The sequence below is a fragment of the Theropithecus gelada genome, chromosome 5 (assembly GCF_003255815.1).
Source record: "Theropithecus gelada isolate Dixy chromosome 5, Tgel_1.0, whole genome shotgun sequence".
Lineage (NCBI taxonomy): Eukaryota > Metazoa > Chordata > Mammalia > Primates > Cercopithecidae > Theropithecus > Theropithecus gelada.
In genome coordinates, this window is record NC_037672.1 from 103,859,425 (window position 1) to 103,874,627 (window position 15,203).

At 36.6% G+C, this 15,203-nt stretch overlaps 1 protein-coding gene across 3 annotated transcripts in view; it reads left to right on the forward strand.

Moving 5' to 3' along the window:
• Window positions 1-14,504, forward strand: part of AIMP1 (aminoacyl tRNA synthetase complex interacting multifunctional protein 1) — a 32,043-nt gene extending 17,539 nt beyond the window's left edge. For 2 of the 3 annotated variants that reach the window (XM_025384919.1, XM_025384917.1), the window contains exons 6-7: window positions 2,202-2,370; window positions 12,804-14,504. In XM_025384919.1, the coding sequence (XP_025240704.1) occupies window positions 2,202-2,370; window positions 12,804-12,970 (336 nt within the window). In that variant the 3' untranslated portion in view covers window positions 12,971-14,504. Of the gene's footprint in view, window positions 1-2,201; window positions 2,375-12,803 lie in introns of all 3 variants that reach the window. The other variant, XM_025384918.1, reaches the window with a different exon arrangement.
• Window positions 14,505-15,203: the final 699 nt, after the last annotated feature.

The following is a 15,203-nucleotide window of genomic DNA, read 5'->3' on the forward strand; positions in this document are numbered from 1 at the left end:
TAAATAGTGATAAGTGCCAAGAGAAAAATCAAATAGGGAAAGAATCTAATAAGTATCGAAGCCAGGATGATACTGATATTTTATATAAAGTGCCCAGGGAAGACCTCATAAAGAAAGTGACTTTTGAGAAAAAGTCTAAGAAAATGAAAGCAAGTCATGTGTTTATCTGGCTGAAGAGCATTTCAGGCAGCCCTGGGAGAGATGGATGCCTGGGATGTTCAAGGAACAGGAGGCCGATATGAATAGAGCAGGGTTAATAACTGAGAAAGTTATGGGAGATGAAATCAGAGATAAGGGTGCCAAATGTCTTATAGATCATTGTAAAGAGTTTGGCATTCTTTCTGAGTAAGATGAAAGCCATTGTAGGATTTTAGAGCAAAAGAATAACATTGGTCAGCCTGACATTTTAATAGGATCATTCTGGCTGCTCTGTTGATGGGAGGAAGATGGAATTAAGGAGATCAGTGAAGTTTCTCTTATCTAGGAAAAAAGAAATAGACTTGGCATATGCATGTGCTTTTTTTACTTTTTAATATTTATGTTACATAGGACCAGGACTGATTCATAACTCCTTATGAAGTTAGGAGCCCTGGAGAAAAGAACCAAGTGATCTTGAGCCAGCTTAAATTGGAAAAACTCCTCATTTGGGCTTCATCTTTTCTGTTCTTATAAGTTGTGGACTATTTTTTCTCTTCCAGCAGCCATCATTCACAACCATAAGCAAAGCTATTTTTATAAACATCTGTATCTAACCCATCAAGATACAACCTAAAATAAAAGTTTAAAAAAAAGAAGATAGTACTAGTAGACATTCTATAAAGCAGGGACACTTAGTACTCAAAATTACATACTCTATTTTGTAGGTTGTACTTTTTTCTAGGGAAAAGGTTCATAGCTATCATCAGATCCTTAAAGGATTGCTTCTAACTAATCCTTTTGCTACTCTTAAACATTTTTGCTGTAACTTTTAAGTTCTCATATATGTGACATTGTCAAGTTATTTGAAGCATTTGAAGAGAAATATTGTTTATGAAGACCCCCTAATTCATTTCGAATTTGACTCTTAGGCTCATTTTTTAAAATCATAGTATTTCAGAGTAAATTCGCATATGACATTTATTTATAAAACCATCTTTTATCTAGAATACATCTTTTTTTCTCCTTCAAGCAATAATCCTCTTGTATGATTCATTTTAAACATGTTGAAAGAATTTAAATAACTATTTTTCTCACTTTTGCTAGTTGGAGAAAAAAATTAAGACACTTCAAATTTGAAGATTAAAGAAATTTCTATTTGCTTCCATTAAAAAATTGTAGAAATAGCCCTGCATGTTAGTTGCATGTTGCATGATGCTGGAATTGTTAAGTGATTTTTTTTTTTTTTTTTTTTTTCCCTGAGATAGGGTCTCACTCTTGCCCAAGCTAGAATTCAGTGGCATAAACGAGGCTTATTGCAGCCTCCAGACTCAAGCAATCCTTCCACCTCAGCCTCCCAAGTAGCTGGGACTATAGCCGCATGCCACCATGCCCAGGGAAATTTTTTATTTTTTGTAGAGACTAGGTTTTGCCATTTTGCCCAGGCTGGTCTTGAAAAAAAACCCTGGGCTCGAGCAATCTGCCTGCCTCAGTTTCCCAAGAAGCTGGGATTATAGGCATGAGCCACCATGCCCAACCAATTTTTTTTTTAATTAAAAAATAAATGTAGCATAGCTCTGGAAATGATCAAATGTATAGGGAAGAAAATGCACATGTGTAAATGTGTCCATTTTAATTCTAATGCTAGGCTAAATGCTTTATATGCATATTATGATTTAATCCTTATGACAACTCTTCAATATTATTTCTCTCATTTTTGAGGAAACAGGAATGTCAACTTTATGCATTCTCATTGCTAGTAAATGGCAGCTGAAATTCACAACCAAATCTATTTCACTCATTTATTTATTCATTCAGTAAATTTTTAACTGAAATTCCTCTGCTCTTTCAACCATAATGTGTTATCAATTTGGAGGAATTTTTTTTTTCATGTTTATGCAAAGCTTTATAACAACAATAAGAGACTTTGGGCACACAAAGACAAAGGTACATCCACAAAAGTAGAACATTTGATACTTAGCATATTAGGTGTAGCTTAATGTAGTCTGGATATGATTAGGCTTAATCTGTGTACATGTTTACTTACCAGTTTATATTTCACACAGATGCAAAATCGGATGGTGATTTTACTTTGTAACCTGAAACCTGCAAAGATGAGGGGAGTATTATCTCAAGCAATGCTCATGTGTGCTAGTTCACCAGAGAAGGTTGAAATCTTGGCTCCTCCAAATGGGTCTGTTCCTGGAGACAGAATTACTTTTGATGCTTTCCCAGGTAGGTATTTACTAGTAATTACTTAATAGTTTTGGAATCAGTTATCAAAGTGATGTTTGTAATGTTTAAAGGTTAAAATCAGTCCTGTGTAAGAATCATAAGGCTTAAATTAAATGACCATTATTAACTATTACTGAGTTTTTCAAATTTGGCTCAAGATGACACATTGAGTAAACCTTGTAACCATTCTCCCCCCCCCATGAATGTACATGTTGTATAAAACACCTGATATGGTTTGACTATGTACCTACCAAAATCTCATCTTAAATTGTAACTCCTATAATCCCCACATGTCATGGGAGGGACCCTATGGGAGGTAACTGAATCCTGGGGGCAGGTTTTGCCTGTGCTGTTCTCATGGTGGTAAATAAGTCTCATGAGATCTCATGGTTTTATAAAAGGGCAGTTCCCCCACACATGCTGTCTTGCTTGCTACTATTTAAGACATGCCTTTGCTCCTCCTTTGTCTTGTGCCATGATTGTGAGGCCTCTGCAGCCATGTGGAACTGTGGGTCAATTAAACCTCTTTCTTTTATATATTACCCAGCCTTGGGTGTATCTTTATTAGCAGTGTGAGGATAGACTAATATAGTAAATTGATACTGGGTAGTGGAGCGCTACTGTAAAGATACCTGAAAGTGTAGAAGCGACTTTGGAACTCTGTAACAGGCAGAGGTTGGAACAGTTTGGAGGGTTCAGAAAAAGATAGGAAAGACTTCCTGGATACTTGCAGGGCTCAGGAAATAGGAAAATGTGGGAAAGTTTGAAACTTTCTAGAGACTTGTTGAATGGCTTTGACCAAAATGCTGATAGTGATATGGACAATAAAGTCAAAGCTGAGGTGGTCTCAGATAGAGATGAGGAACTTGTTGGGAACTGAAGCAAAAGTGACTTTTGCTAAGCTTTAGCAAAGAGACTGGTGGCATTTTGCCCTTTCCCTAGAGATCTGTGGAACTTTGAACTTGAGACAGATGATTTGGGGTATCTGGCAGAAGAAATTTCTAAGCAGCAGAGCATTTAGGAGGTGACTTGGGTGCTCTTAAGCATTCAGTTTTATTCAATCACAAATACATGGTTTGGAATTGGAACATGTTTAAAAGGGAAGCAGGGCATAAAAGTCTGAAAAATGTTCAGACTATCGATGCAGTAGAAAAGAAAAACCCGTTTCTGCCAGCTGCAGAAATTTGCATAAGCAATGAGAAACCAAATGTTAATTGCCAGGACAATGGGGAAAACGTCTCCAGGGCATTTCAGAGACCTTCACAGCAGCCCCTCCCATCACAGGACCTAAGGAAGAAAAAATGGTTTCCTGGGCTGGGCCCAGGGCTCCCATGCTATGTGCAGCTTAGGGACTTGGTGCCCTGCTTCCCTGCTGCTCCAGCCATGGCTAAAAAGGGCCAAGGTACAGCTCAGGCCCTTGCTTTAGAGAGTGCAAGCCCTAAGCCTTGGCAGCTTCCACATGGTGTTGAGCCTGTGGAGGCATAGAAATCAAGAATTGAGGTTTGGGAACCTCCGCCTAGGTTTCAGAAGATGTATGGAAACCCCTGTATGTCCTGGCAGCAATTTGCTGCAGGAGCAGGGCTGTCGTGAACGTCTACTAGGACAGTGCAGAAAGGAACTGTGGGATGGGACCCCACACACACAGAATCCCCACTGGGGCACTGCCTAGTGGAGCTGTGAGAAGAGGGCCACTGTCCTCCAGACCCTAGAATCGTAGATCCACCCACAGCTTCCACAGTGTGCCTGGAAAAGCTATAGACACTCAACTCCAGCCTGTGAAAGCAGCTGGGATGGTGGCTGTGCCCTACAAAGCCACCGGTAGAGCTGCCCAAGGCCGTGGCAGCCTACCTCTTTCATCAGCGTGACCTGCATGTGAGACATGGAGTCAAAGGAGATTATTTTGGAACTTTGAGGTTTAATGACCAGCCCATTGGATTTTGGACTTCGATGGGGCCTGTAGGCCCTTTGTTTTGGTCAATTTCTCCCATTTGGAATGGTGTATTTACCCAATGCCTGTACCCCCAATGTATCTGGGAAATAACTAACTTGCTTTTGATTTTATGGCTCATAGGCAGAAGGGACTTGCCTTGTCTCAGATGATATGTTGGACTGTGGACTTTTGAATTAATACTGAAATGAGTTAAGACTTTGGGGGACTATTGGGAAGGCATGATTGGTTTTGAAATGTGAGGACATGAGATTTGGGAGGGGCCGGGGTGGAATGATATGGTTTGGCTGTGTCCCCACCCAAATCTCATCTTGAATTATAGCTCCCACAATTTTCACCTGTTGTGGGAGGGACCTGGTAGGAGGTAATTGAATACTGGGGGAGGGTTTTTCCTGTGCTGTTCTCATGATAGTGAATAAGTCTCATGAGAGCTGATGGTTTTATAAAAGGGCAGTTCCCATACACAACACGCTCTTGCCTGCTGCCATGTAACACATGCTCCTCTTTAACCTTCTGCCATGATGGTGAGACCTCCATAGCCATGTGGAACTGTGAGTCAATTAAACCTCTTTCCTTTAGAAATTACCCAACCTCAGGTATATCTTTATTAGCAGTGTGAGAACAGACTAACACAACACCGCAGAGAGATTTTATCCTAACTAAAGCAATAATATTAATACCAACATAGCAGAAAAGTATGACATGGAGAGAGAATAGATTAATGTGCTGCAAAATCACTTACGCTGTAGATTGTCTCATGCTGCAGCACAGAAAGACAGAGATGAAAAGTTTAGATTTATAATTATAAATTCCATCTAATAATATACTTGCACATGTTTTTACTCAACTTCAGGATATAGAGAAAATATCTAAGTTAAAATGTAATGATTTTAATAATCTAAAAGGAAGTTTCATTTTGTATTGCCTGTTTTCTCTAATAAAAATACTCCTGAGACAGAAAAATACTCTTGAGACAGATGAAGCTTCATAATGTGTGAGAAAGTTTCTTAAAATAGGTCTTTGAAGCAGAAGAGAAAGGATTCTTGGCAGATATAGAATAAGTATTTATCTCATATAAGAGGAAGGACCTGATAAAAGAAAAGCAGTTAGAAATTAAAAGACTGCATTTAAAGGATATTTATTTGACTAGAATAATTGGGAAAGGCAGATATAAATGAAGATAAGTAGAATTAGGTTCAAAAGTAAGAACAATTTGGAGACATATTTGTAGAAATGACTCAGGATTTGTGTGTATGTCTGTGAGCGAATTATTTGTTAATGGTGCAATAAAATTAAACTAAGGTTTTTGGGGGTTTTTTTTCAACTTGTATTTTAGGCTCAAGGGATACAGATTTCTTATATTGGCAAATTGTATGTCCTTTAGGTTTAGTGTAGGAGTGATCCCATCACCCAGGTAGTGAGCATAGTACCTAATAGGTGGTTTTTCAACCCTCACCCCACTCCTGACCTCCCTCCTAGTAGTACTCAGTGCGTTTTGTTTCCATCTTCATGTCTGTGTATACTCAATGTTTAGGTTCAGCTCTCACTTGTAAGTGAAGACATTGTATTTGATTTCCTGTTCCTGTGTTGAGTTACTTAGGATAGTGGCTTCCAGCTGCATCCATGTTGCTGCAAAGGATATAATTTTCTTTTTTCAAGGCTGCATGGTATTCCATAGTATATGTGTACCACATTTTTTTTTTAATCCAATCCACTGTTGATGGACACCTGAGTTGATTCCATGTCTTTGCTATTGTGAAGAGTGCTGCAGTGAACATACAAGTGTATTTGTCTTTTTGGTAGAATAATCTATTTTTCTTTGAGTATATACCCAGTAATGGGATTGCTAGGTCAAATGGTAGTTCTGTTTTAAGTTCTCTGAGAAACTGCAAACTGCTTTTCACAGTGGCTAAAATAATTTTCATTCCCTTTTCTCTACCACCTCGCCAACATCTGTGTGGTTTTTTTTGTTTTCGTTTTTTGTTTTTTGTCTTCTTAGTAATAGCCATTGTGACTGGTATGAGATGGTATCTCATTGTGGTTTTGATTTGCACTTCTGTGATGTTGAGCATTTTGATACTTGTTTGTGACATATGTTTTCTGTTGAGAAGTGTCTGTTCATGTTCTTTGTCCACGTTTTAACGGAGTTATTTGGTTTTTGCTTGTTGAATTAAGTTCCTTATAGATTCTAGATATTAGAGTTTTGTTGGATGCATAATTTGTGAATATTTTGTCGCATTCCTCAGGCTGTCTGTTTACTCTGCTGATAGTTTATTTTGCCGTGCAGAAGCTCTTTAGTTTAATCAGCTCCCACTTGTCAACTTTTGTTTTTGTTACAACTGCTTTTGGAGACTTGGTCGTAAATTCTTTATTGAGAAGGGTATTTCCTAGAATTTTTGCCAAGGGTGATATTGAGAAGGGTATTTCCTAGATTTTCTTCTAGGATTTTTACAGTTTTAGGTCTTATATATAATTCTTAAATCCATCTTGAGTTATCTTTTGTACATGGTGAAATATAAGGGTCCTATTTCATTCTTCTGCATATGACTAGCCAGTTATTCCAGCACCGTTTATTGAATATAGAGTTTTTTTCCCAATGCTTGTTATTGTTGACTTGTTGAAAATCAAATGGTTGTAGGTGTGCAGCTTTATTTCCGGGTCCTCTATCTTGTTCCATTTGTCTATGTGTCTATTTTTGTACCAGTGCGCTTCTGTTTTGGTCGCTGTAGCCTTGTAGTATAGTTTGAACTTGGGTAATGTGATGCCTCCAGTTATGTTCTTTTTGCTTAGAACTATTTTGTCTATTTGGACTCTTTTCTCATTCCATGCAAATTTTAGAAAATTTTTTTCTAATTCTGTTATAAGTGACGTTGTATGTAGTTTGATAGTAATAGTATTAACTCTGTAGATTAGTTTGGGCAGTAAGGCAATTTTAACAATATTGATTTTTCCAATCCATGAGCGTATGATGTTTTTCCTTGTGTTTGTATCATCTGTGATTTATTTCAGCAGTATTTTATAGTTCACCTTGTAGAGATCTTTCACCTCTTTCGTTCGGTGCATTCCTAGATATTTCATTTTTTGTGTGCCTATTGTAATTGGGATTGTGTTCTTGATTTGACTCTCAGCTTGAACTTTGGTGTATAGAAATGCTACTGATTTTTGTGCATTGATTTTGTATCCAGAAACTTTATACTAAAGTCGTTTATCAGCTCTGGGAGCCTTTTGACGAGTCTTTAGTGTTTTTTAGGTACAGAATCATAACTTATTGAAGAGAGATAATTTGACTTATTCTTTTCCTATTTGGATGCCTTTTCTTTCTCTTGCCTGGTTGCTCTATCTAGGACTTCCAGTCCTATGTTGAGGAGGAGTGATGAAAGTGGGCATCCCTGTTTTGTTCCAGTTTTCAAGGGAAATGGTTCCAGCTTTTGCCTATTAGGTATTATGTTGGCTGTGGGTTTGCCATAGATAGCTCTTATTATTTTGAGGTATGTTACTTTGATGCCTAGTCTATTGAGGGTTTTATCATGAAGGGGTGTAGATTTACTTAAAGCTTTTTCTGTATTTGTTGAGATGATTATGTAATTTTTGGTCTTCTATTTACGTGGTGAATCACATTTATTGATTTGCATATGTCGAACCAGCCTCTTTCATCCCAGAAATAAAGCCTACTTGATTGTGGTATATTGCTTTTTGATGTGCTGCTGTATTTTATTTGCCAGTGTTTTGTTGAGGACTTTTGTGTTTGTGTTCATCAGAGATACTGGCCTAAAGTTTTCTTTTTTCCTTATGGTTTCTGACAGTTTTTGGTGTCAGGCTGATGTTGGCTTCACAGGATACATAAGGGAGGAGCTTCTCTTTCTCAGTTTTTTGGAATAGTCTCAGTAGGATTGGTACCAGTTCTTTGTACATCTGGTAGAATTCAGCTGCGAATCCATCTGATCCAGGGCTTCTTTTTTTTTGAGACGGGGTCTGGCTCTGTAACCCAGGTTGGAGTGCAGTGGCGTTATCTTGGCCCACTGCGATCTCTGCCTTTTAGGCTCAAGCGAACCTCCCACCTCAGCCTCCCAAGTAGCTGGGACTATGCCACCACACCAGGGCTTTTTTTAATTGGTAGATTTTTATTACTGATTCAGTTTGAGAACTCGTTATTGGTCTGTTCAGGTTTTTACTATCTTCCTAGTACAATCTTGGGAGGTTGTGTGCTTCTAAGAATTTATCAATTTTCTAATTTGTGTGCAAAGAGATGTTTGTAATAGTCTCTGAGGTTCTTTTGTATTTCTGTGGGATTGGTTTTAATGTCACCTTTGTCATTTCTGATTGCGAATAGCTGAGTTTTATTGAACAACAAGGCTGATGTGATTATATAGGCATGTCTTAAAATTCTCCATTAACTGTGTTTAATGAAATACCACAACATGAAGAGTTTTAACATGGAATAGTAACACAGAAAATATGGATGAAAGCATGGATTAATTTGTTTGGAACTCATTTCCACCCTCCTAATCAAAAGTAGACTAGTCTTAAAAAAAACACACACACAGGGAAATTATTTATTTATTTATTTTACAAGTACCCCTGACTTTGAATGAATCTGTATGTCTTGAACCTTGGTAGATGAGGAATCATAGTAGTCTATGCTCTAATAACATTTTTTTGGAAATTACATTTTGGGAAAATCTCAGTCTCCATGATTTCTCAGAGATGCCTAATGGCTTTAAATTCATGGAGCATATGCTCACCACTCTACTCCCACCAAGCAAAACTAACTTGAAAACAGTATTACAGCTAGGAGACAAAGACAATGACAGGTCTTTGTGAGAATGCACTATTTATGATCAAATAATAAATAGGAATTTACAGTCAGACTTTTAACTTCTAAGATCATGCTTATTTCTATTGATATCGAGTCTTATTAATAGTAGAAATTAATAGCTAATTAGGAAGCATAGGTTTAAATTTTGATATTGAGTCTTCCAAGATCATGCTTATTTCTATTGATATCGAGTCTTATTAATAGTAGAAATTAATAGCTAATTAGGAAGTATAGGTTTAAATTTTAAGTCCATTTGTTAAAAATCCAAATTGTCTATACTTGATTCCTCCTCTTGAAAACCCATTTTAATCAGGTTTCTTTCCCCACTGTTTCACCAGAACTGCTCTGGGTAAAATCACCAATCACTCCCTGTAGCTATATGTCTAGTTCTCAGTCTTGTTATTAATTAACTTGGCTTCTGGCACCATACTCTTCTGGTGGTCCTCCTGCTTCACTGGCTGCCGCTATCATTTCCATTGCTGATTCTTCCTTACCTCCCTGGATTCTTACTGTTATAGGACCTCAGACTTTGGTTTTGGACCTCTTTTTTTTCCATGCTTATTCCTTGGGCAATTTTACCCAGTCATTTAGATAAGCTAGATAGCTGCCAGATGAACTCTTTGATGTACATGCTCCAAGGGGGAAGGACACATAATCCCACTCTTTCCCCTAGAATTCCATTTGTCCATGGTATTTTTCATCTTATTTGATAGCATTTCCATCCTCCTAGTTGCTTAACTGCTTTTCTTATACCCTATATCTTCTGCTCGGAAAATCCTAGTGGCTCTACCTTCTGAACATACCTAGAATTATTATTAACTACACCACTAGCACCCTAGTCCCAAAGCCAACATCTCTTATCTGCATATTTACATAAGTCTTCTAACTGATCATCCTGCTTTTGCCCTCTCTGTTCTTCCATTTATGTTCAATTAGAGCAGCCAGAGTGATCTAACAGATTATATTACTCTGCTCGAAACTATTCAGAAGCTTTTCATCTCACCTAGAGTACAAGCCCAAGTTCTTACAGTGATTTCCCATTATTTTGTTAATCTCACGAACTCCAACTTTTCCTTGCTCACCCCACTTGAGCCACCAGCTCTTTCCCAAGGTAGCTGCATGGCTTGCTTACTCATCCTCTTCAAATCTTTCCAAACCTCAGCTTTTTCATCTATAAGAAGGGGATTTTAATTGGTATTTGTCTTAACTGGGTTTATAAGCTTTGACTTTTAAAACACTTAGCCAACTGCCTGGTATTTTAAATTCTTTGCTGTAACTTTTGTGTCTCAATATCCTCATCTGTAAGATGAGAGTAATGAATATTACTTCTTACATATGTACTGAGAGGATTAAACAAGTTAATATACGTACAGCACTCAGTACAGTGACCAGCACTTAGTAAGCACTATATACATGTTGTATATTATTATGGATATTATCTAATTTACATGGCACTGTCTTTCTAGATCTGAGAAGGTTAATTTTGTGCTACATCACAGCTTTTTATACTTAGGGCTTATGTTGCTTGCAGCAAGAATTTACCCACACAATCTATATTCTTTATAAGAAGCGTGTATGTCAGTCTGCTTCTTAACCAACTCATTATCAGTTTGGCAACGTCCTTTTGGGCCAAGGTTGCAAAGGTTGCAAATCTGAGTCAGTGCTCAGACCTCCCTGAACAGTATCTCTGCCTCTAGCCTTCTAGAATCCTGGAGTGCCCACTTTGCAACACAATATATGTACAAGATTATGATTATAGATTAAGGAATGATTTACAAACAAAAAATAAAAATCTTATGGATCTAAGGAGCAATATAATTGAATTTTATTTATTGGTTTTTTTTCCATTCTACTTACTAGTTTCTCTATTGTCGAATCAAATGTCCTTAAAGGAGTAAGAGAAATCCTTATTTTTTTATACCAGTCACTTTCAGTCTTAGTTTCATTACATGTTCTACTGTAGGTGTATCATTCAATTAACTACTCTGTTATCTCCGAAAGCCTGCATGTTAGAAGGCAGTGTTTTATGTTCTTGCCAGTTTCATAGTTTCTGAAGAGCTAATAAACAACAAAACTACAATGACCAACTAATTTACACAGTTTTGTTATTCTTATATATATATGACTGGAAAATAAATACTATTTTATATAATAAGATGTCATCAGAATATAAAATATAAATATAAAATGTGAGTATATTTTATATTCCTAATATAAGATATGAATATATTTTATATTCCTAATATAAATTCTGCAGCTTAAGAGATATGTTACTTTTCTTCATTGTTTCTTGAACTGACTGATTCTTCATTCTAAATATTGAGCATTCTCAGCTTTGAACTTACATTAACTTTACTCTCTAATTTTCTATCATTAAGTAGAGGAGTTGTTTGGTATATTACTTGTCTTTAAGCCTAAACCAGATATGCTCTACTACTAATTTTTCTTTTATTATAAAATTTATACTGTGAGTTACTATAAATAGAGGGGTTGTGGGTATTAACCACATGTAAGAGGGTTGTTTACTTTCTAAAGTATGGTTTGTCAGTGGGCAGAATGCTGTACTAGCAGAACATGGGCTTTGTTGATTATGTGACATTGAGCAACTTGTGTTTTCTGAGCCTCAGTTTCTTTTTACTTAAAATTAGTCAGAGTTATGTGAATTTTAGGCAACAACATATATTCCTAGTGCTTAGAAAATACTAGTCCCTGTCTCCTCACTACTCCTTTCTGTTTCTTTACATCTCACCGAACAGAATGGGTAGCAAATGAAATCCAAAGTAGTTATCATCATTAGCTAGAGAAACCCAAAATTTAAGCCAATCTCCAGTATTGATAAGAAATCTTTAAGCACTAGAGCAGTGATCTAGCTGCTCATTTTGTATTTTGAAACATAGTAAAGCATAAGCTGCTTCTACCAGTTGTAAAAATATAACATATCAAAAGACTTTTTTTCTTCACAGTTTTTCTTTATATTTAATGATAAAATGAGTATGTTAATCCATTCATGTACTGCTGTAAAGAAATATCTGAGGCTAGGTAATTTGTAAGGAAAAGAGGTTTAATTGACTCAGGGTTCAGCAGGCTGTACGGGAAGTATGGCAGCATCTGCTTCTGGGGAGGCCTCAGAAATTTTACTCATGGCAGTCAAATCAAGTCAGAGCAAGAGCGAGCATCTTACATGGCAGGAGCAGGACCGAGAGAGAGCAGGGAAGTGCCACACACTTTTAAACAACCAGATCTCAGGATAACTCACTATCATGAAACTAGCACCAAGGAGGAAATCTGCCCCTGTAATCCATTCACCTCCACCAGGCTCCACCTCCGACATATTTGGGTGGGGATACGGACTCAAACCATATCAATGAGTATCTTCCATTTTATTATTTTGATAATTTGGATACAATTCATTAAGCTTTATTACTTATAAAAATATTTATGAGTAAAATATAATATCTTTTACATAAACAACAATAACTATTTTATTTTACCAATCAAGAATATAAACTGCTGACATAATAAAAATAAAGTAAATGTTAAAAGTTTGATTAGGTCCAAAAATCAGAAAATGCTGCCAAAACAATTCACTGGAAATGTCTGTGAACAGTCTCTTTAATATTTTTGTATTTTAGCTGTACAATTTTCTTGTGCTTTTTCTCTCCTACACAGGAGAGCCCGACAAGGAGCTGAATCCTAAGAAGAAGATTTGGGAGCAGATCCAGCCGGATCTTCACACTAATGATGAGTGTGTGGCTACATACAAAGGAGTTCCCTTTGAGGTGAAAGGGAAGGGATTATGTAGGGCTCAAACCATGAGCAACAGTGGAATCAAATAAAATGCTTCCACTACCAAAAGACATTTAAAAAAAACCTTAAAAATAATAAAGAGAAATACATTTGTCACTTGTACCTAAAATATGAGTGGCTCATTTTTGTGTTATTCTCTTCTAGACTTGACTAGTCATTTACCTGGTATATATTGTTTTCACTGATTGGGGAAACACTAGATTTTTACCTAGGTTTTTGATCATTTATAATGGAGAGTGGAAGTTGCCTATATTTTCTAATAATTTATTTTTCAGCAGGAATATTGATTAGCAGTGTTTTTTTCTTTATACCCATAGAAAACTAACTAGATTAATATTTAGTTTCTTATTTGTAGGCACAGGATGCGTGAAATTTCAGGCTCTGGGATTTCTTGTATATTGTGTGTCTGTATCAAAAATATCCTCTCCTTTTCAAAAATGACAAGTTGGAAAATGTTTGTCAGACTTATTAACTGGTCACATTATAATAATATTGATAATGACCAACTGCTCATTCTGAAAGCCAAACATAAAAGCTAGGAGATGTGGCATCTGAACATTTTTGCTTTGCTGCCAGAGTAACCCTGACTAATAATACAATAATAGCGATTTAAAAAAAAAAAACTGAGATTTCCTACTGGCTTGAAGTTTTTCTATTTAGCAGAATAATAGTAATAAGTTTCAACTAGCTCTAAAGAATGAATACATTGTAAACAGTTGCCACAGTAGTTTCTAATAAATTGATCATAAAAGCAGCAATCCTTCTTTTTTTAAATTCTAGCTTCTTTATAAAGATTATTTGGGTACCTAATAAAGGATAATTTATATCTTATTACAGACTGATATTTTGCTTTTTCATGTATCATCATACTGTCAGTATATTAAAAGAAATTATAGCCTAAAACTTAACATATACCATACTTAATATTAAGGTGTCAAATAGCTATTCTTACTCATCTTACAAATATTGTAAGAGCAATAAAAATTAATTGAGGACTTATGAGCCTACAGGTCATCAGCCTTCAGGTGATTACTGATGATTTGGGCTTACACACACATGTCAGCAAGATAGAGGGTGTGGATAGGGGAGAGCTGGTAGCTAAGAAGGGGCCTCACAGAGGAATATTAGTGATTTTAACCGGGTTTCAGAATCTGGGCCTTACCTTTACAGGTTCAACAAAAGATTGGCACCAATGGAGACAGAAGTATAGACATTGTTTTAAAAATAACACATGCACAGACACACACAAAACATTTTATCTTTATAGCTGTCTGAATCCTTCAATAAGGAGAGGCACACACAAATACATACACACACTCACACAAAACTCAACAACCATAAAACAACGCTGCACGTTATAGAAGGCAGAATTAAATTTTATTTATTTAAATCCATGGAACTCTAGTAGGCCAGGATATATTATAGTACCATTATCAATGTGATATTCTAAAAATATGAACGGAGCATCATTAACATTTTTTGGTACCTAAGCACAAAATGAATTGCAAAAGTTACTTTGTTCTCAAGATATGTCATTCTTTTGGGAATAAATACTTTTGGTGATGGAGTCTTGTGTGAGTTTTTTGCTCTGAATTTTTCTCAATTATATTAAATTTCTTTAATATAATTCAAATAATATTTCAACTACCTAGGCAGTTGAAATTTTCCCAACAAAATGTTGAAAATACTGTACCCCAGATCAGATTATATAATGATTTGTTAGTGAAACCTAAATTGGTGATTGAATTATACATCAAGCCTAGAGAGAATAAAAGCGATTGGTCTTTTGTTTTTTGTGTTTTTTTTTTTTTTGAGACAGTCTCGCTCTGTCGCCCAGGCTGGAGTGCAGTGGCGTGATCTAGGCTCACTGCAAGCTCCGCTTCCCAGGTTCCCATCATTCTCCTGCCTCAGCCTCCCGAGTAGCTGGAACTACAGGCGTCTGCCACCACGCCCGGCTAATTTTTTTTGTTTGTTTGTATTTTTAGTAGAGACGAGGTTTCACCGTGTTAGCCAGGATGGTCTTGATCTCCTGACCTCGTGATCCACCTGTCTCAGCCTTCCAAAGTGCTGGGATTACAGGTGTGAGCCACCGCGCCCAGCCTGGTCTTTTGTTAAAGCACATGATGTAGCATCATCAGTAGTTCATTTGTGCTGAAATTTATGATGACTTACTACAAAAGAGTACATTGCAAAAATGTCACATTTCTCTTTCTCAAGTACTGTATTATGCCTTGCCAAATTATACCAAATGTCCATGCTTCC